Source organism: Dromiciops gliroides, chromosome 2 (genome assembly GCF_019393635.1).
Source record: "Dromiciops gliroides isolate mDroGli1 chromosome 2, mDroGli1.pri, whole genome shotgun sequence".
In the NCBI taxonomy this organism is placed as follows: domain Eukaryota; kingdom Metazoa; phylum Chordata; class Mammalia; order Microbiotheria; family Microbiotheriidae; genus Dromiciops; species Dromiciops gliroides.
The window spans coordinates 255400956-255424205 of NC_057862.1; the positions used below are offsets into that span (position 1 = coordinate 255400956).

The window sequence follows — 23250 nt, forward strand, 5'->3', positions numbered from 1 at the left end:
TTGGGAAACGGTTGGCTCCAGTTCAGAAAAGACACAAAAACTTCTAATCCAGGGTCGAATTCCCTAGACACCCCTGCCTCCTCACAGTGTTACGATTTGGACAGGCAACACAAGTTCCTTTCTCAGGCTCTATCTCCCAAATTTAGTTCTTTAGATCCAGGACTGAGGGTTAATAGCTTTCCACAACTGGTTTCGATCCCGGCGCAGATGAGATGGCCCTCAGCTAGCCACGGCAAAGAAGGGCCAGTTGCCCCAGTGCCTGAGACGCTCACCTTGCTGCTCCAGCAGAGCATTCTGCCGCTTGAGGTCATCAATATCCTGCTGGTGTGTGTGGTTTTTCCTTCTCATATACTGGATGTATTCTGTGGCTTTATCTAAGATTTGGGCCCGGGATGCCTGTTGCAATAGTGAGAAAAGCACAGGGGACAAAATAAAGACCTAGTCCATGGTAGTGATGAAACAAATGTGTTTTTCTGTAGCAGGAACAGTGGCAGCAGGGTCATGCAGAGGCTAAGAGTGCAGCCAGATTCACTTAAGGGTCTTTCCATGTATCCAAGAAGCAATTTCCAAGGTCAGCTATGTTCAGGGCACTTAATGATTAACCACTTAGGATATTTACTGTTGGAACTTGACCATACTATGGCAAAACTGTAGGTCCCTAGTCCATTAAAAAGGGAGTCAGACCTGGACTAGAGCTATTTTGGGCTGAGAGAGCACACGAAATTGTTCTAAGAAACTCCCAGGGCTCAGCCAAATATTTAGAAGGAAAACATGATTATATGTATACAAAATATATACAATAAGCAATGCTGCCTTTTTCTGCATTGTGGTTTGCAACACCATCATCATCAGAGCTGACAATCAATTTTGTAAAAATATAAACTGCTCGATCTATTAAAAGGTGGTGGTGGTGGGACTGCTGCAAGAAATTGCAGAAAACAGTAATATTTTTTACTAAGTTTTGTGGATGTCCTGGGCAATGCCTGCCTGCCCAGAAGAATGAATCAGTAGGCTAATGAAAGTGATATTAGGTAACTGCTCCTGGGAGGTTTCTTTTAGGCTGCAAACACTGCCAGAATTATTCAAAGCTGCCCTCTCCCAAGTTATCTTACAGAACCTAATTTTAAACTGGTGGCACAGTACCAGGGACAGAGAAAATCACTGCCCAATGGAGTGCTCACTCCTAACGATGGGAAGCAGGAGGACTTCTTACTTAGGACAAAGAAATACTTTGGAAATCCACCCATACAACTCAAGTAGTTATCAAACATCCAAATGATTTCAAAAGTAGATGGGCTAAGGATCACCCCATACCTTGTCAGGTTTTCAAAAACCAAAACTTCTTATCAAATATTTAAAGCGTCAGTTTATGACTCCTCAGGTTTGGTAATGGAAGGATTTGATAGGATGTGATGGTTTATATGACGGCTTCTAAGTTGTATCTGGCTTTCTTGCCATAATACTCCCAAAGCCATTCATTACTGAGTCTTGAGAATTTGGTGTAAGGTGCTCCAAGGAACAGAAAAAAGTATTAAAATATCATTCCTTGCCTCTCTGACCTCAAAAGTCTATTTGGGAGAAACATGGACATGTACACAAATAACTAGTCCCCCTGGGACCCAATCTGGCATCACAAACTATCTCTAAATGAAGGTCCCATAGGTATCTCAAAAACTCAACTTTTCCAAACCAGAACTGATGATTTTCCCCCTTATCCTTGTCTTTTCCCTTAAATTCACTATTTTTGTTGAAGGCACTATCATTACCCAAGTTTTCGAATTCTAGTCATTCCTGACTCTTCTCTCCTCCCTCCCACCTCAAATCCAATTAGCTGCCAAGTCTACCTCTACAATACCTTTCTGATCTAGCCTCTGTCCCACCTCACTCATTCATCCAACTCTTGCTTAGATTAAAGCAGAAAGCTTCTTAATTGGCCTTCCTGCCTTAAATCCACCTATTTCCAATCCATTTTTCTCAAGAGTAGCCACTTTGATATTACTTTCTTCTTCTTTTTTTTTTAGTGAGGCAATTGGGGTTAAGTGACTTGCCCAGGGTCACACAGCTAGTGTTAAGTGTCTGAGGTCGGACTTGAACTCAGGTACTCCTGACTCCAGGGCCCATGCTCTTATCCACTGCGCCATCTAGCTTGCCCCCACGTTGATATTACTGAAACCCAGATTCGTGACCATGTCACCATTCCCTGAATTAATTAAAAAAGCTCTAGTGGCTCCTCTTCTCTCTTGGATAAAATGTGAGCTCTTCTGTATGGCATTTAAAGCCCTTTATGTTCTGACCCCAACCTACCTTTCCAAGATTATTACGTATTACTCTCCTTGTATTTCACATTCTAGCCAAACTGGCCTAAGTGACCCACCTCGATTTCTTTACACACAGGCTGTTCTCCTCCATCCTTGGAATGCATCCTCCCTAGTTTCCTTCACAGTTCCATTCAAATGCCACCTCTTATAAGAAGTCTATCGTGATACCTTCTAAGTTGCTGGTACCCAATGCCTTTTACCCCTAGGTCACTGCTGCTGTGTATTTACTGTGGGGTTTTTTGTTTTATTTTGGTTTTGGTGGGGCAATGAGGGTTAAGGGACTTGCCCAGGGTCACACAGCTAGTAAGTGTCAAGTGTCTGAGGCCGGATTTGAACTCAGGTCCTCCTGAATCCAGGTCCGGTACTTTATCCACCGTGCCACCTAGCTGCCCCTGTGTATTTACTTTGTATCTGCTTTTCAGTGTACATGTTGTTTCTTTTGAATAGAATTTAAGCTCCTTGAAGGCAAGGTCTGCTTTGTTTTTCTATTTCTACAACCCAGCACAGTGCCTGGCACATTGTGGGCATTTTAAATAAATGCTTGCTGGATGACTGAATTATTACAATATAGTATAAGGATAAATATATAACTGAGATGTACTGAAAGAAACATGACAAAATCATACATGATGAATGCCCAGAAGGCTCCAAATGAAGGAGAAATTCCTTATACACAGTGGGGTCCTCTAGATGTTCCTGTTTGTCACTAACATTGTGTTGGCTGCATGCATTAAGCCCTGCAGAGTCTCCAAAATGAGACACATAATCTTATTCAAATAATCAAAGTTATCTATTTTCATCTTTTGTAATTGCCTCTATCGCTTGTTTAGTTAAGAATACATAATAATTCAAAAAAGTCTTTGGCCTATCCACATAAGAAAAACAAAGTTGGTAAAAAATGATTAGTGTCCAAACTACCATATGCAGTTAGGCAGAAAGCCCAAAGAGCTGATCTGTTGGCACAGCTATCCTAACAGAGGTGTTCTAGGACTAAAACCAAACAGAAGAGGTGGCTGTATTGGGAAAATGCACAGTTTGGGGTTAAGTGACTTGTCCAGGGTCACACAGCTAGTGTCAAGTGTCTGAGACCGGATTTGAACTCAGGTCCCCCTGAATCCAAGGCCAGTGCTTTATCCACTGCACCACCTAGCTGCCCCGCACAGTTCTTTTAATGAGTAAAATGTAAAATGGGGATATTAACACACTTCCCTCCCAAGTTTGTTGGGAGCATCAAATGAGGTAATATTTGCACAACACTTAGCACAGTTCCTGCCACACACGAGTGGCTTAATAAATGTTTATTCCTTTCCTCTTGATTCCAAAGGATCATGGGAAACTTGAGTAGGCTACCATATACCATCAACCAAGAACTGTATAAAATAAACTACCTCATGGATGCCATCAGAAAAAATATATGACTGTAAAATAAGGTAGGAAGGTAGGCTGCTCATGTGAAGAGAGTAAAGAATAACAGACAGCCACTGATGTCTTTGGGCCTCAGTTTTCTTACCTGTAAAATGAGGGGGATGGTATCTTGAAGTTCCTTTCAGCTATAAATTTATGATTCTATGATCCACCTACTCCACTGATTCCTATGGAACATGAAAAGAACTAGAGGAAAGCCTCTAGAACACTAAGTGGATGTACTATGGGAAGACAGAAAAAGTCACACCAAATGAGAGAGGAAATGGTTGAACTGTGATCTTCACCAATGGCAGGAATACTCATGTCAATGAGATAATACATCCAATGAAGTCAAATGGCAGAAACAGTAACACCACAGCAATTCAGATGACTTCTTTTTGGGCTAATGAAGGGATGGCTTCACTGCTGAAGATAACACTTGAGTCAGACCATTAAAGATGGATATAACATAATTGGGCGGCGAGAGATAGATAGTTCAGATTCAGGATTCAACAATGGAGATGAGAAAGTGAAAGCTGGATCTCAGGGACTGCCAGGGACCACTACGCCTGCAGCAGAGGGTTCATAGTAGGAGGGGGAATAGGGTGAAATAAAAAAGATGTGCTTTAGTTCCAACTTCTTATCCAGATGTGGCCTCCCATTGTTAAAAGGATACTTAAGATTTTTAATCAGTAAGTATTAAAATGAAACAGGGCAGCTAGGTGGTAAAGTGGATAAAGCACTGGGCCGAGAGTCAGGAAGACCTGAGACACTAACTAGCTATGTGACCCTGGTTAAGTCACTTAACCCTGTTTGCTCAGTTTCCTCATGTGTAAAGTGAACTGGAGAAGGAAATGGCAAACCACTCTAGTATCTTTGCCAAGAAAATCCCAAATGGAGTCATGAAGAATCAGACATGACTGAAATGACTGAACAGCAAAAACATTAAACAAGGAACATTATTTAAATACAGAGTAGCACAGAGAATAAGGGACCTCAGAACTCATCTATTCTCTATTTTAAAAAATCCAGATGCAGCACTTAACACATCCTGAAGCAGACCATTCCACTTCTGAAAAGCTCTAGTCTGTAAGTTTTTTCTAATATTAAGCTGAAATTTGCCTCTTTAGCTTCTTCTTAGTGACCCTATTTCTATCTTCTGGGGCCATATTAATGAAGTGTAGTCACTCTTGCACATGACAGCTAATGAAATACTTGAACATAGTTCCCATTTAAGTTCTCTTCTCCAAGTTAAATAGTCCTAACTCATGCAAGATGGCATAGTTTGAACTCTCCTTAGTATCTCAGACGTTCTCTGCTGGCTTGTTAATGTTCTTTCTAAAACGAGGTGCCCCAAACAGCACAAACTTCAGATGTATTCTTACCAAGTGTTTGGTCTGGCCCTCAGTACTTCCCTGCATCCTCTCATAAGATTTAATGCATCCCTAAAGAGGAAGTCCTGAATAGACAGCCCAACTACACGTTAACCTGCTCACTACTTCTTTACAGACAGAGTGCTTTATAAGAGTCTGCATAATCTTGGGAAAGTATTAAGAATCAAGTCAGAAATTTAGGTTATGAATAAACTTAATGGAACCTCTATTCTTATTTTTTCCACTGGCCAGACTTTCTTCCCTGAGTCATGCAGCCCCTCATCCAAATGCCCCATGAGCTCTTACAGCTATCCAGATAATGGCCATCTGTGTGGTATGATGAGTCCTTGGGCCTCTAGACACAGGGAAACTCATATAAAATTTTATAAACCCCAACCAAGGCCAAGGCCACAGGAACAGGCTCAGTAAATTTATAAGTACCTAAGTGGTGCAGTGGATAGAGCGCAGGGCCTCAAGTTGTCAAAACTCATCTCCCTGAGTTCAAATCTGGCTTCAGATACTTATTAGCTAGGTGACCTTGGGCAAGTCCCTAACCCTGTTTACCTTAGTTTCCTTATCTGTTAAATGAGATTGTCTTTGCCAAGAAAATCCCAAATGGGGTCACAATGAGTCAGATACAACTGAAAGGAATGAACAACAATAATAAAACTCTTCCCACCACCTTCCTTCTCTTCCTATGACCCTTCAACCAGTTATAATGCTGTTATCCCAAAGCACAGATATATGGGAGTTGGAACCAACAGCTAACATTTTCTCTCTTCACTAATCATTGCCCTAGAACCTCTGGAAACTGAGGAAAACTGGTGAGATAGTTCTGGCCAACATAATGGCTCGAATAAAGGCAGCTAATCTAGCTCCCAAATACCTACTCCAGCAAAAACCTAAAAACAACAAAAGACTGAACCCAATGAAAAACTACAATAATTGACTTCTTCCACCCCAGAATGCAGAAGTCAGTTGAAAGACCATAAGCAATAAAAAAAGGAGCCTGCTAGAAAGGCCAGCACCAGCAAACAAGATGTAAGCTTCCCAGCATAACCAGAGAAGGTCTCAGAGATGTCTGTAGTCTACAAGGCTTTCCAAGGGTGAAGGGCTGTCATAAGAAAGCCCCAAGGTGGTCAGGATACTGTATTCCTTGGAAGCCTGAATAGCAGTGCTCTGACCAGAATACCCCAAGCCCTGGGGCGATTTTTCCTTAGCACTCTGTCCTGAGGGCCCTGAAGATTCAGCACTTTGAATCTCAAAGATCCTGAAAGGTCCAAAACCTACCAAAATTGAGCTATACCCTGGGAGGTCAAGGTCAGTACAGGAGTTCATATAACTCAGGTCAAGTTCAAGTCCAACTGACTACTCTATCCAAAGTATAGTAGGAAATAGAGCCTGGCCTTAGTACAAAGCCCAATTCAGAAACTAAGGCTAAAGATAAGAGTCAACAAAAGATACCAGTCACTATAAAGAATTACCTCATAACATGGGTGAAGTCCATGTATGTCTCCTTTCCTCCTGCCTTCCTGCTACAGGGATTAGTTTTCCCTAAAAGGTTGAACCTTGGCACCTAATTGATTCATGCTCTCCTGATGCAGCTTCCTGGTCACCTAAGAGCATAAAAAGCTCCACCCAGGTGTGACTGGTGGCTCTCAGGTTTGGTGAATGCCCAAGATGACATAAGTTATCATATCCTGCCTTGATGGCCCACTGACTAGATGTGCTTCCATGAGGTGAGGTAGGCCAAGTCTATCAAAACTGAAGGTAGTACCTGTGTGTATGTGTATATCTTTTTGTATATCCTTGCTGTGTGAAGCCAAAGTAAAGCTCCTTTTTGTTAACTGTTAAGTGATTTACAGTGCCTCATTTAATCCCAAAATGGAACCTGAACTAGGAGAATGCTGACATTCAACATTCCTCTAACACAGAAACATCCCAAAATCTAATCTACGAGAATGAACTATACAACAGCAAGCAGAATCAAAGGGGAAAAATGGATTTTCCATAAGGATGAAGCAAGAGATTTAAAATTAAATAAAAGCTTTGAAAGAAGGAACTGGAAGGAAAATAGCTTAGAACAGAAAGTGGAAAATCTTACCCAAGTAATGACTCCCTGAAAATTAGACTAGATCAAACAAAAAGACAAGAAATATTAGAACAAAAATCTAAAGATTGAAAAAATAGAAGAAAATGTAATGTACCAAAAACAACTGACCTGAGATGCTATAGAGGGGCCCTGAAGATCCAGTGCTGAACTTCAAAAATGCAGAAGGGCCTAATGCTGGGAGTAAAAGGTCAGAACAGCAATACAGGTGACACAGGGCAGACCCCAAGCAGAGACTACCTCCTCTCCCCACAGCAGCATAGCAGGGAATGTATCCTGGTCCTGGCATAAAGTACTAAGTATTACCAATTCAAAAGCTAAAACTGGAGAGATAAACAAACTAAAGAAAGCAGTCAGCATAAAAAACATATTGTAGATTTAGACGTGTCAAATATTCAACCTAGAACAGTACCTTTGCAACAAGTGGCAGCAGAACCAAAGGAAAAAAATGGACTTTCCATAAGAACTACATGAATACTCAGAATAAATGAAGCAAGAGATTAAAAATGGAATAAGAGCTCTGAAAGAAAAAAAGGAGAATAGCTTAGAAGTTGTAAACCTTACCCAACTTAACAGACTCCCTAAAAACCACACTAGATGAAATATAAACCAATGACATGAGACACATTAGAACAAAATCAAAGGACTGAAGAAATGGTAATAAAATTAAGATAGCGAATATTAAAAACTTAGCTGGAAAACTGATAAAAAGATCATTTAAGGGACAGCTTAGGTGGCGCAGTGGATAGAGCACCAGCCCTGAATTCAAATCTGGCCTCAGACACTTAACACTTACTAGCTGTGTGACCCTAGGCAAGTCACTTAACCCCAATTGCCTCACCAAAAAAAATAAATAAATAAACCACAAGACTCATAGGAAGTCTGGGCTAGAGAGGAAGGAATTGCCCAGACACAGTGGGTGAGAGGATGAGAAAGCAGGCAGCACTAACTGCATTTTTATTTCTGAATGTTGCATGCCAAGACAGAAAATGAATAATGATGATGATGATGATAAAAACTGCCACTGAAACCAAGTAAACTCCTCATTTATAAAGTACCACCTCTCTAATCTAAATATGTTGAAGAACATTTTGTAAACATGGCTGTTTGCAAATGGGGATGCTTCAATCCGAACTTTGGTTGGTCAGTATGGGGGCAAAAGGTTTGTGTTTCTGTGAAGAATGAAATAATGGCTACCATGAAGTTTTGGAAAGATGCCTACATTTATCTGAACAATACACATCAATATTTTCTTCCATAAATTATTATTATCTCAGATTTGGTGGGCCTGATTTAGTAAAACAAAAAAAAAGCTGTAATTTCTTCAGAAGGATCTGTTTTACTACTCAACTCAAGCAACAGTAATTAGTAAGGATACTAGGAAAAAAGCATATGCTATAAGTTAGTGAATTTATGAAGTACTTGTGTCGCTGTTGACAATAAGCTGGATACAAAAAGGAACTTAGCTGGAGAAAGAAATGGAGCCTAGAAGAGATATTAGACCAGAAACACTTAAAAATATGGAACCAATATTCGACTCTGAAGTGGCAAACAAACTAGAATAATCCCATTTCTAGCAGGTGTTGTTAAGAGCCACACAATTTAAACCTGATCCCAAGCTCTAGGACTGAGGTCAAAATATTCATATTAAAACACTTAGATTTGATATTGGTATTTTCAACAGTCTCTAAAATGTCAGAAATCAACTATGGATAACTGCATGTCTACTATGTATTACTTTTCTCTAATACATCTAAGCACCAAGAAAAGATCTTTTAGCAACCTATACCTTTTAACTCTCAGAAGTGAAATAAAAACAAAAAAACTGGACATATACTTCTAAGAAATAAAACTGCCCAGATTTATTAGAACCAGAGGGCAAAGTAAAGATATAAACATACCAGTCATAACCAGAAACAAATCCCCAAAGTAAAAGTCCAATGAATGTCACAGTCCAATTTCAGAGATTCCAGGAAAAATTAAAATACTGCAAACTGTCAGAGAGAGATAGTCAGAATCTCTTAAGACCTTATGCCTCCTATTATAAATTAGAGAAGATTTGGGAATATTCCAAAAGCAAAAGAGATAGGCTTATTACCAAGAATAACTCAAAATTAAGTATAATCCTACATGGCTGGGAAAAAAAGAACTTTAATGGAACACATCACTTGCAAGCATTTCTGATGAAAAGACCAGAGCTGAGTAAGAACTTTAAAATGCAAGTATAAAAGTCAAGAGAAACCTAGAAAAGGCAAATTTATTTGAGCAATTGGAAGAAATTATATGATAAATGTCAACCTTTTAATAGGGGGAGAAAGAACAGGTGTCCTTCCTAAACCTTAACATGAAGGGTATCAAGGAAGTTAAAACAGAGGACATAGGGTTGGATTGATTTTGTTCTGAGGGTTTTAAAAAGGGAAAGAAAAGGCAGAGTAAAAGGAACACAACAGTGTAAAGAGGAGGAAAAAGCATGGGGAACTAAAGGTTTCTCATAACTCGGATGTGTGAGGAAAGTACATAAGCATGGAGAAAGGTAAAGGGAGTAGGCATCACAAAAACTTTACATATATCTAAACTAAATAAAGGAGGGTCAAACATATGCTCTTGTGACCTAGTGTTTAAAACATCAAAAAGGAAATAAGCAGTGATGGGTAGGTAGGAAGATGAGAAGAAGGAAATAGTTACAAGCCAAACAAACCAAAAAGGGGAAGGAAAGGAACTAGCAATTGAAGAGAATGGCTGAACAAACTGGTATGTGAATGAATGGAATAATAACGTGCAGAAATGACAAAAGAATGAATTTCCAAAAAATCTTGGGAAGAATTGTATGAACTGATACTAAGTGAAGTGAGCAAAACCAGAAAACAATTTACACATTACAAAGAAAAACATTTGGAAGACTTGAGCACTCTTATCAACCCCATCTCCAGAATAGTAACATGATGAAACATGTTACTCACCAGACAAGAAAAATGATGAACTCAGGGTGCAAAAAGAGATGGACACTGGTGGATTTATTTGGAATGACTATGCTTACTTCTTACTAGTTTTTTTTTCCCCTTCTGTTTTCTACTGGGAAGGGGGAGAGAGATGCATAGAGAAGAATAGGAGGAAGTTCAGAAGGAAGCATAGATAAGCAGGTTAACTTTGATAAAGCTCTGGGCTTGGAGTCTTCTAAAGCTCCTTCCAGTTCTAAATTAATGATTCTATTATATTTACAGGTTGAATTTATTATGTACTTTTTAAAAAAAGTAAACAGTATGAAAGAGACATTAAAAGTTTCATATACAATTCTCTTTTTATATTTTTACTTTGTGTAGAGAAAGAAAAGCATTTTTTTTTGATGTTCAGAATTAAAAACCAAAAGATAAAAAGCTGGTGAATCAATACTAATATAGCAGAAAAGCAACCTTTCTTGTATACAGGAAGAAAAGCTGGGAAGACACTTTTATGGTGATATAATTCTCAGATTGAGGACGGTGTTGTGTGAGGCACAGATGATTAGCATGGACTTAATACGAGACAACATCTTGCTAGAAGTGACTTAGAAACAACAACTCTGCAATGTCTGTTTGGGGTCTTTGTTCCTTTCATGGAGGCCTTGACAATTAGCTAGAAAAATATCCTTCAATAAATCTTGCTAGGAATTTCTAAGTTTTTTGGTGTGGTTTTATCTTTCATTTCTTTGGCATGGCCTCTGGCTTACCCTAAAACTACCCATTTAGAGCGCATCTGCCATTAAATGGGGGGAGAATGGACAGACAGAATGATTGTGGACAGGAGAGACTGATCAGCTCAAAACTAAGAAACCAGGGCAAAATAGACTGAGAATATATACATTGTATGGGATATATAACCCAGAGGTTCCAAAAGCTTTTTTGTGTCATGGATCCCCCTTTGGCAGTCTGGTGAAGCTTTTATAGGCTGATATATAATACCACTGAACTTATAGGCCACTAAAATTCCAAATCCTTTTACCATAAACTGCCATCTAGGCACCTTTGCTGTTGATTTTTTTTTTTAAGCCAAATGTGGTATTTTACAGTAAATGCAGTATTTTGCAGTAAAATGAATTGTTTTTAATTACCTTAGATTTAAAAAAATACATACAGTATTATTTATCCACACTGGAGCACTGTAATGAAATGTAAAAAAAACCACTCAATTCAGGAGTCCTGAATGCCAATATTGAGGTCTGCTTCTGATTAGTTGTGTAACCACAGGCAAATTATTTACCCTCTCTGAACCTCAGCAGCATCTATAAGATGAAGGCCTAAACGTGATTGATTTCTTTGGTCTCCTGTTCTGAAATTCCGTGACTCTTATTATCTGTATAGGTTGTATAGGTGGTTTCCAAAGTAGAGGGCTATGGATATATGTGTGATCAACCAACTGGATGGTTTCAAACATTCCTACATGGGACTTTTCTTAAAAACAACCACGCTTACTCTTTTTTTTTTTTGCGGGGCAATGGGGGTTATGTGACTTGTCCAAGGTCACACAGCTAGTAAGTGTCAAGTGTCTGAGGCTGAATTTAAACTCAGGTCCTCCTGAATCCAGGGCCGGTGCTTTATCCACTGTGCCACCTAGCCGCCCCCACACTTACTCTTAATCCTCAATGTTCCCCCAGACCATATGCTCCCTCCACTGTGCAAACTCTCAATTTCTCCTATTCCAAGACAGTGTCAGCCCCTCCTGGTAGTAATAGCCTAACCTTGATCCAAGTACCCTAAACAGCCAATGCCCAAATGCCTCTAAGAAAATTCCTCTCCCCCAACACCCACACCCACACACCCCCCTTATCTATTTTGGGTGGGGCAAAGGGAGTCACATAGGCTTGGATGGGTTGTCATTTTCATTTCAGATCTCATTACATCGTCTCCCAAAACCTACTCCTCTTCCAAATTATCTATTATCTTTCCCATCAACCAGGTTTATGACTTCAGTGTTGTCTTAAATTCCCCCACCTTCCCTCATCCCACATATCTAATCAGTTAACTCTTGTCCTTTCTACAGCCACAACATCTTAGTTTAGGCCTTTATCACCTCTCACTGCAACTACTGTGGCAGTCTTCTAATTGGTCTCCTTTGCCTCAAGTCTCTCCCCTCTCCAATTCTTTCTTCACATAGCTACCAAAATCATTTTTATTAAAATGTAAGTCTTATCTTATTCAGTGACTCCTTGATAACTTTAGGATCAAATGTGACTTCATCTCCATCTCATTCTTTTTAAATTCCTATTTGTGTGTAAGTTTTATAATGTATACAATTATTACTATAGTAGTACCTGAACATAACAACTAAGAAAATGGGGGTAGGGTAGGGGGAAGAGATGATTGAGTCACTTGCAAAATATACACATAAATATACATACATAAACATATGCATATTCTCTCTCTCTCCATAGCCTATGTAAAAGTTCAAAGGAACATATATTTTGGAGCTAGAAGACACTTCAGATATCCATTTAGTCTGACTGCCCTCACTTTACAGGTAAGGAAACCAAGACCATCCCTCTCCTCCCCTGGCTCCAGAGACACAATTCTCTTGGTTTTCCTTCTGTCTCTCTTTTTTTTGGGGTGAGGCAATTGGGGTTAAGTGACTTGCCCAGGGTCACACAGCCAGTAAGTGTCAAATGTCTGAGGCCAGATTTGAACTCAGGTCCTCCTGAATCCAGGGCCGGTGCTCTATCCACTGCACCACCTAGCTGCCCCCTTCTGTCTCTTTAATGATTTGTTTGCTAGAACCTTATCTTCTTCCCAACCCTGTAAGGTGAGTATTCCTCAAATTTGTTCTCAATTCTTGGTTACTCTCCCTTGCCTATATAAATTACCATGGCTTCAAATCTCACCTATACACAAAAGTGTATTTGTATCTCCAGTCATGACCTCTCCTTAATTACTTCAAGAATATCTCCCCCTACTCTTGACCACTCTCAAAGGTCTACCAACAACTTAAATTTAAGACATCCATAATTAGGTCTGTTATCTCTTCCTCAAAGCCTGAAGCTGAGTTATTTCTTTGGGTTTGGGGTATTTTTTTGTGTGTGAGACAATCAGGGTTAATCAACTTGCCCAAAGTCACACAGTTAGTAAGTGTCAATTGTCTGAGGCTGGATTTGAACTCAGGTTCTCCTGATTCCAGGACCAATGCTCTATCCAGTACACCACCTAGCTGCCCTTAGAGTTCATTATTTCTAATAATTCACTAATATACTATTACTAATTACTATTTATTCCATTTTCACAGTATTTCTTGTATCCATTCTGTTCCTTTCTGTCCTTTTAAGTTACTAACCCTAGTAAAGGCCCTCCTTATGAAAGGCCCAGACCAATGGCATCAAACTCATATGGAAACAGGCAGCATACTGTTTTATAAAACAACAAATTAACATTATGTTGTATTGTATTTTTATTTATTTTGTTAATAATAATAATAATAATAATAATAATAATAATAATAATAATAATAATAATGTGGTTCAGACCACAATCAGGAGTAGCCCTTGGAGTTTGACACCTCTGGCTTAGACTCTTTGAAAACTTTAACAATATTTTCCTGACCCTTTAATAGAGATTATCTACTAAGAAGAGTTAGCATCTCAAGCCCTCCACAATCAAGAGTCACTTTAACTTTTCATCCTGCTCTCTCAAGCTTTGTCTCTTTCACAAATCCTACTTTGGTACTCTTAAATCGGTAATAAACTCCTCTTCCCCACAGACCTCACACATTTCTCTAAATACCTTATAAATATATATAAGTAGTATATCATGGTAATGTCTGTGTACCCCCCCATAACAAGAGGTACTTTATCTCCTCTACAATGTATTGCCCTTTGCACAGTGATCTGTACTTAGCAAGTGATTAATGTTTCTTGAAATGAACTGAATGTCTTCCTTGGAAAAACCAATCTAACTATGATTCAATTAAAAAAAAAAAAGTAGTGACCAATTTAACAGTACCATAACTTGACGTAATGTTTTGGGATAACTGATAAATTAGCTACTTAATCAAAGAAACAGGTCTCTAAACACAAATCAAGGGAATTAACAAGTTTCTTTACCTATAAAACAAAGAAATTGGGCCTCAAAATCTAGGATCCTATGAATTTTTTACTATGATTTTGTGGCTACAAAGTCTTTTATTATTTTATTTGGCTTTCCAAATAGTCTTTCAGTAGAAGACTGGTTGCCTTGGAATTTATATCATTCATTATAAAATTTTAAATTTGGACTTTTCATTGAAAGAAGGACTGATTTTTACAAATACCCAACACTACTTATTTTGATCTCTCTCTTAAAATTTTTAAATTGATACTCTTGTTTCTAAGTCAATTATTTCTAAATTTAGTTAGCATAAACCAATTTTAGAGGCAGCTGGTGGCTCAGTTGATGAAAGTGTTGGGCACAGAGTTAGGAAGACCCAAGTTCAAATCCAGTTTTTGTGACTGGATTTGTGATCTTCATGATCCTGGGTAAGTCACTTAACATTTGTCTGTTTCCTCTACTGTAAAACAGAGCCTATTATCAGTATCTATCTTGTAGAGTTGTCGTGAGGATCAAATGAGATATTATACACAAAAGCACTTAGCACAGTGCCTGGCAAAATATAAATACTTATTCCCCTCCCCTTCCCAATTCCCCAGAGTTTGACTATTTCTAGGCAGACTAAATTTCTGATCTGAAGAACTAAGGACCAAACACTCAAACTTAGGTGACACTCTCCAAAATCTGTGAGTTCTAGTCTGAGCAGGTAGCAGAACTATGCTGTGAAACCATCTTTTAGCTACAATAAACTAAACATACTAAATAGTTCAATATGGTGAATGAGTCTTGTACTGTTGCATTAACTATATAAAAAAATTTTTTGTTTTGTTTTGGGCGTGGCAATGAGGGTTAATTGACTTGCCCAGGGTCACACAGCTAGTGTCAAGTGTCTGAGGCCTGATTTGGACTCAGGTCCTCCTGATTCCAGGGCTGGTGCTGCCCCCCTATAAAAAGAGTTTGTAACATGTATACACTACAATCCAGAAAAGGGTATTGAGTTTTATAACTTGGACTTTAGAATATATTACTGTGGGGGCAGCTAAGTGGCACAGTGGATAAAGCACTGTCCTTGGATTCAGGAGGACCTGAGTTAAAATCTGGCCTCAGACACTTGACACTTACTAGCTGTGTGACCCTGGGTAAGTCACTTAACCCCTGTTGCCGCCCCCCCCCCAAAAGAATATATGACTGTGCTTTCAGATTCTATTTTGTAAAAAAGCTTTTGGTCAAACTGGCCTCAATCAATAATATTCAAGATGTGATGGGGAGGGATAGTTCATATGAAAAAGATCTGAAATTTTTAGTTAACTGCAAATGCAAAATCAACCAACAATATTATATAGCAACCATAAAATCTAATGTAATCTTTGCAGTATATTAAAAGAAAGTTAACGTTCAAGGTAACGGAAGTAGTAGTCCTGTGCTAGCTAAACATCTTGTAGCCAAGAAAGGAATAAGCATGAAGGGGAGACTATCCCTCAGATGTAGGGGAAAGGCCCAATAAGTGATATCCCACCAATAACACAAAAGACTCAAATTTCCAGTTGCCAGGAGCCCTCTTGAAATCATTTGTATATTATATAAAATCTAGGGATGGCCATATTGTAAATGATATTACTGATGGGAAAGCTAAATGGATCTAGAGGAAGACTGATAAGGGAGACTGAATGTTAGACTTGGAGTCAGAAAGACAGCTGTGTGACCGTGGGCACATGTGTGACCTCCGAACCTCAGCTTCCTCATGTGTAAAAATGAGTTGATAATATTCCAAGTACCTATTTCACTTAGTAGTTGTGAAGCTCAAATCAGATACATAAAATGCTTTGCAAACTTAAAAAAACTATAGAAAATACCAATTGTTATTGTTTTATATATAAAGTGTACAGAAAATATCAATCAATACCTATCTTAAAGATTTAGCCACTCAATAGTTAGCAGTACAGCTAAAGGATAGTGGAGTGGTTTCAGTAAGAATTAGTTGGCTCTTATTCCCTGAATCACTTTGTATAGTTCAGGCTCATCTGCCTCTGGAATCCATGGGCAAGGGCCATGTGGATGTATGTAGTTAAAGGTAGTAGTTGTTCCCTGGTTTTAATCTTCACAAAGAGATACCACATCTGCTGCCACTTTACTGTAGATATCACATCAATTTTTTAAAAAGTATGTGGTTCTCAGGTAAGCATGTGGGATATAAAATATGACAGTCTGATTCAGAGCCTGAAATCTAACTGGAAATACAGAACATAAATGTATGTACATAAGAGAAGACAAAAATACATGGTAACAAGCTAAATGCTCAATGATCAGTATTTCAGGATTTGAGAGGATCAGGTGGTTACCAAGGCCAAGAGGGATTCACCTAAGGCTAAGCCTGAAAGGAAAAAGATTTATACAACCAGATGTCTGTAGTACATACAGTATACATACAGTGGCATGTATGTATATCACATCTTCAGGTATAACAAACCAACCAGTTTGGCCAGAAGAACAGGGTTTACACAGAAAAAAGAAGCTAGGTGGTGCAGTGGATAGAGTACTGGCCCTGGATTCAGGAGGACCTGAATTCAAATCCAGTCTCAGACACTTGACACTTACAAGCTGTGTGACCCTGGGCTAGTCACTTAACCCCCATTCCCCGCCAAAAAAAGAAAAGAAAAAGAAAAAAGGATAAGAAATATAGAGATAAGATGTCTAACTATGGAGAGCCTTGAATGCAAATCTGACTTTCATGTTTTGGGCAATGGAGTAAATGAAAGTTTTTGAGCAGTGGAGTATCATTCATAAAACAGTGTTTTTGGTGTGTATACTGATGTAGCAGCAGTATGTAGGATGGATAAATGTGGGTAGAGAAACAAAGCATAAACACTAGTTATGAAACTATGATAGGCCCTACACTAGGCTAGTGGCAGTAGAGATGGAAAGAAAAAAGCCGAATCAAAGGATATTACAAATAAAGAACTGAAAAGTAACTGGATTATGGTTGGGCAGGGATAGAAAAGAAGTCAAAGATAATTCCAAGATTTGGGGCTTGAGGGACCATAAGAATGATTACCTAGGGATGCCTCAAGAGGGAGATGGTTTTAAGGCTAAATTCAGTTTAAAATATTGAGTTTAAAGTGATGTAATTGAAGCAATCCAGGAGGTAGTTAGAGATACTGTCCTAAAGCTAAGGAGAAGGGCCAGGGCTGGAGACATAGGTATAACAGTACTCTTCATATACATTAAAGCATTTTAAATCCTCAACAGTCGGGTCCCAATCTACTATTCCATGCTGATCACACATTATTCCACTTTAAATGTTCTAACCAAACTGACACTCTAGAATTTTGGAATTTATCGTTTCCTTCCAGGCTTGACTCTGTTGCCCCTCCAAAGAAAAACCTTTCCTGATACCCTCTTTAAATTGCCTGGCATTTACCTGTGTACATACTGTATACTCCTAGTAGAAAGAAGGATGAAATTATTTGGGTTTTGCCTTTATTCAGCCCCATCACTTAGCACATACATAGTAGGCATCTATCAAATTTGTGCTGAATCTAACTGAATTTCATCTCCATAAAAACCCTGACAGATAAACAGTACAAATATTATCCTTCTTAAGATGGACTCTGACCTGGTCACCACAAGTCATGTTAAAGGGAAATATGAATTTTAGTGAGGTGAAATCGGGAAGGCCATGGTTTCCTATTTAGTCCAGAACACAATCTTTTTAGCATCCCACTGAGATACAAGGAAACAATGTAGTTAGATGAACTGCATCAAGTCCATGGTAATCCCTTCCACCCAGAGGTAGTGCTAAACTACTTCAGGGAATGTAATTAAAGTGTCTTCAGGTTTTTGATAAATTTTGCTTGTCTGAAGAAAGGAGTTTGGTTTGTTTAATATTCCTCCCCCTACCCTTTAAGGAAATCAGGATTTAGTAGAACATAAAAATAAACTAGACAGAAAAACTCTATACCATTCATTTGGCATACATGCTACCATAATTGTTATTTATCTTTACACACTAACATATGCAATATACATATAACATACCCCTCTCAGATTATAAACCCTCTAAAGAAAAGGGCTAATGTCACATTTCTTTATGTCCCCAAAGCCCATTACAGAACCCTACTCCTAATAATATATACTCAAAAGTTTGCTGATGACTATTGAAAATTTGTTTTCCTTTTTTGATTTTTTTTTTGTCCTTTAAAAGTTTGATGCCTCTTTTTTTTACAATCATCTCTGTCTATACACTCCACTGAATCCTTTCCTTGTAATAACAAAATTAAACAAAGTGACTATATTTGACACATGAAGCACACTTCCTATCTATAGTCTCTACTTCTCTAATAAAAGGAAGTGTTTCATTATCTGTTCCCCTGGACCAAGGATAAAAATGATTTTAAAAGTGTGATACTATATATAACCTCAAGATTGCTTGTTGTTTGGCTCTGCTTGCTGCAGAGCCAAAATTGTGACTCCTCTTCTTTCAGTCTCATAAGTTGGAATTTGCCTTGACTGGACAAAGCCCTGTATTCCAACATGACTCTGGAGCCAGGAGTGGTGGTACATGCCTGTCATACCTGACACTAGGGAAGGCTGAGGCTGATGAATCCTGAGTTAGGGAGTTCTGAGCTGCAATAGAGCTAACACTCTATAGTGTCTGTACTATGTCTACTTTTAATATTGCCGAGTCCTTAATAAGGGAAGGCCAGGTTCCTTAAAGAGGGGGAAACCAGCTGAAATTAGAAAAACAGAGCAAGGTTAAGCTTCCACACTGCTTAGCATTGGGACAGGGTCCATGAATGACAGCAGTACTTCCAGCCCAAACAAGACAGGAAGGTCTGGTCTTTCTCCACAGAATAATTAAATGACACAGGAGTAGGGTTAGAATGAGTTTGGACATGGGTTGTTGAAGGCTATCCTTTCCTTTATTCATATGAATGGAATTACTGAAATGTAGCTTTTTAGCTCAATAGTCAACTTCAAGCAGAAGAACAAGACGGCAAAAAGTAGTCCCTTTAGTCCAGGTGCTAGGGGCTAACTTATGGGTATAGCAGAAATACAACTCTACTTAAGATATCTACATCAGACCACTCAGATCCTCACCAAATAAGTAGGATGTAATCTCTGCCCTGCCCAGCCCCGGGGCAATAAGGGTTAAGTGGCTTGCCCAGGGTCACACAGCTAGTAAGTATCAAGTGTCTGAGGCAGGATTTGAACTCAGGTCTTTCTGAATCCAGGGCCAGTGCTTTGTCCACTGTGCCACCTAGCTAGGATGTAATCTTAATGCTGATGAAGCCTTCACCTAATTGCCAATGAATATTAGCATTTTTTTGAAGCAAACACTTATTTCTTTGGTCAGCAACACATCAGAGTAAGATTCCTCAGATCAGTCAATATCCAAGGTCAAAATTCATTGGAGATTTTCTTTTATTACGATTAGTACTGGGTCCTTCTTGATTTAGCTGAGTGTGTCCTAGCTCCAAATTTACCAGAAGCATAACACACGCAAACAATAGTGGATTGGACTCAATAAATCTCAGATGAAAAACACACTTTGCATGGGGTCAAAATTTATGCTTACTATATGGTCCAAACTAGCTTAGCTAACAACAGGAATTAATTTTCCAGTAGTTGTATAAGCCTCCCAAAATGACAAGAACAACTGCATATTCATCTCTATTAATGCAGCCACATGAAACCAAAAAGTTTCATCATCTTTCAATGATCCCAGACTAAACAAACCAATCACTAACAACCTACTACATATAGCCAGGATATTTTATTAGTAGCACAGACATGCTACACAGCCTAGTATAGAAGTATAGAAGAAAAATGTATATCTAACTGAAGATGCTAAGATAAAATATAACCATTCAAGTAGTAATTTCATCAGCAGACATGATGATCACTTAATTTTTCTGAAGCAAAAGGTGATCATTTTCAATGGGATTTGTTTTTCGGTTGGAGAAACAAAGGACCAATAATATTTGGATTCTATATTTCAGAAACAGACTCTCTGTAATCAGCCCCTGATCGATTCAAAGACCAACTCAATCAATGTCAATATCCATATTACCAGAAATTGAGTATAGAGAAAAACTGGGTTGAAGTCCTAATACTTAGTAGTTCTATAATCAGGTAAATGTTTAAATTTAAATCAAGTACATGTTTAAACAATGGCAAATGTTTAACAATTGGCTAGTTTTATCTGTATTGTTTTTTTACATTGATTTTTAAAGTCTAGAAAAATCAACAAAACAATAAAATAAGCCCTGATTTGTACAGTTTGCTGAAAATTTAGCTAGTCTGAGCTGGTTCCAGCACATCCTTGGCTGTATGCTCAAGTGACATACATATATGTAAGGTATTATTATAACCTTAATTTCACATCAAAGAACTACCTTTGCTTGTTCATACATTGAATGAATAAATTTAGCAGTGGTTATCTAGCCTAGAAGGTACACTACCTCAAACTGTCTTCAAATTATAAGAGATGGTGAACCATAAAGTGATTTAAGTGTGAATTATTATAATTAATTAGCATCATTAAGTCAACTGAAATAAGAATATTCAAAGTTAGGGGAGACTCAAGGGACATCTGACCTAAGTTACTGCAACTTATGCTGCCAGAAGTCTACATGGAAAAGATCTTCTTTTACAGTTACTAACTGTCACAATCCAAATTATCACAAGCCAGATGAAGAACAAGGCACTTTTCTTTGGTTTAAATACATTTTTTTAAAAAATTGCATCAGTAGATAAAAAGTCTGGAACAATACCAGAGGGGGAAAGGAGTGATGAGGTATATAACAACTATGAATTTGAAAAAAGTTTTTTAATCAAGTAGGACTAAGGGGCTCAGAGTTGTTAGTGTCAACTTCCTTTTATCACTTTTGCTGGGAAAAGGCTGTGGTTGGATTTCAGAATTAAAGGGGTATCCAATAACTTCAGCTTGCACTTATATAGTACTTTTCAATCTACAAAGTTTAAATTTAAACGTTAAAATTTACAGATATACAACAGGAAGATGCAACAATTATCAATGACTCAGATTGACATGTGATAGCACTTTGTACACATGAACTTTGAGAGGGTGGGTCTGTCACCAGCTGTTCAGATTCTTTGGTCTGTGCTGCACCCAGAAATGCTGTCGTTCAAGATGAATAAATACCTTTCCTTCAGGGCCATTAAATAAAGTCTCGATAAGTAAATTTCACTTAGAAAATTCTGGTTCTGTGACAGCAGAGACCCACATGGCCTATTTACTTATTCTTTTGATAAAGGTCAGACCTAACCCATGGTTTAGTGCCATGGAAGACTGACCACACCTTAGGTCATATTTCCAGCATTCTGACTTACTGACATGCCAGTCTGAGTGTAACAAGCATCACAATAGTTCCAAGGACATCCCAGCCACTTGAATCCAAACTGGATCTTGGCTAAGTGGAAAAGATCACCAGACTTCTACCTAAAGCAGGCTATTCAAATCACTCCTATGAGCAAAGGTTTTCTTAAAGAAATGCTTGTTTTAAGACTTCTGGACCAAAGGGGGCAGCTAGGTGGCACAGTGGATAAAGTACCAGCCCTGGATTCAGGAGGACCTGAGTTCAAATCCGGCCTCAGATGCTTAACACTTACTAGCTGTGTGACCCTGGGGAAGTCACTTAACCCTCATGGCCCTGCCCTCCCCCCCCCAAAAGACTTCTGGACCATAAAGATGAAAGTCTTCTTTCCAGAGTCATTCACTCTATTGAATGGTGATGATACATGTAAGTACTTATATTCTATATTGAAGATAAAACGTCTGTGAAAACAGATGTTTCTCCCCAGAATTCCAAGGACTGACCCTTGCCCACAACCTCTTGCTTTAGTTTCAAATATGGAAACAGCTGGTTATTGCCTCCCCGGGGAAACACTCATTTTTGGAAGGCCACCCAGTTTATGAGGACACAAGTTTTCCTTTAGGTCTCTTTTCACAAAACTCAGCAGGCTGTTCACACTCTCTGGAGATTGTGTCTGAAAAAAAATAACTAGAACTAGGTTCACAGTTGGTTCTGAAAATTTTCATCTGTAGGCACTATTTACTATATTCTCCTGACAAAGAATGTTCATCAACCACTAGCACAGTTATGAGTTCTGCCCTTTTGGGCCCATCATTAGGGTCTGAAAGCAGAGTGAGAGTGTGTGTTAGTATGTGTAAGTGTATATATAAATATACTCAGAGCATGACAGAGGCTCACTGTATGTAATATTTTTATAATGTGATGATTTTTCTAATTTTGTTTCAGCTATATGTAATTCCTGACATTTAACAAATAATAAAGTATCACCCAACTGAGTATTTCATAAACAGCCCCATTAATTCTCATATAGTTTGGTAGTGGCAAATGGGAAAAGGTGGGTTAGTTGGCTTTTACTCCAAGAGAAGTAAAAATCAAGAAATGTTTAAAAATTATGGTAGTATTGCTTGCCTTCTCAGGGAAAGGATGGAGGGAGAGAATTTGGAACCAAAAATTTTTACAAATAAATGTTAAACATTTTTTACATGTAATTGGAAATAAATAAAATATAAAAAAATTTTTAAAAGGTGATCATCAGGACAACTGTGTTACACTTAAGGGTACCACAGACAAAAAATAGTATCAGTCCTTAATATATGTATACCACACCAAGAAAAAAAAAAGAGAGAGGAAGAATTATAATAGGAGATTACCATTACCTTTGGATGCCTTTTCTTTTCAGGCAGAAAAGATTCATTATGTCTGAAAAGGAAGCCAAACTAGAGGTAGCCTATTAGCTTTCTCAATAAACTCACCTTCTCCCCTTGGAGTGATGGGACAGAGTCCCGCAAACTGTGAAAGCTATCTTTGATGTGGTCCCTGCGCTTTCGCTCCAGTGCATTATGATGAGCTCGTTTGTCAGCCTGAAAGAGAAAAGGAGAAAGAGCACATCAGAACCAACATTCTCAATACATAGCACCAGAGGGTCCAGGTTTCATTCCAGAG

General features: G+C 38.5%; 1 protein-coding gene across 7 annotated transcripts in view; it reads right to left on the minus strand.

The window, feature by feature from the left end:
* Nucleotides 1-23250, minus strand: part of MAX (MYC associated factor X) — an 89699-nt gene that overhangs the window by 57724 nt on the left and 8725 nt on the right. For 3 of the 7 annotated variants that reach the window (XM_043988904.1, XM_043988902.1, XM_043988907.1), the window contains 2 exons: nt 23061-23168; nt 273-396 (listed from right to left, as the gene is read on the minus strand). In XM_043988904.1, coding sequence (XP_043844839.1) covers nt 273-396; nt 23061-23168 — 232 coding nt within the window. Of the gene's footprint in view, nt 1-272; nt 403-23060; nt 23169-23250 lie in introns of those variants that run through there. The other 4 variants (XM_043988903.1, XM_043988901.1, XM_043988905.1 and 1 more) reach the window with 2 other exon arrangements.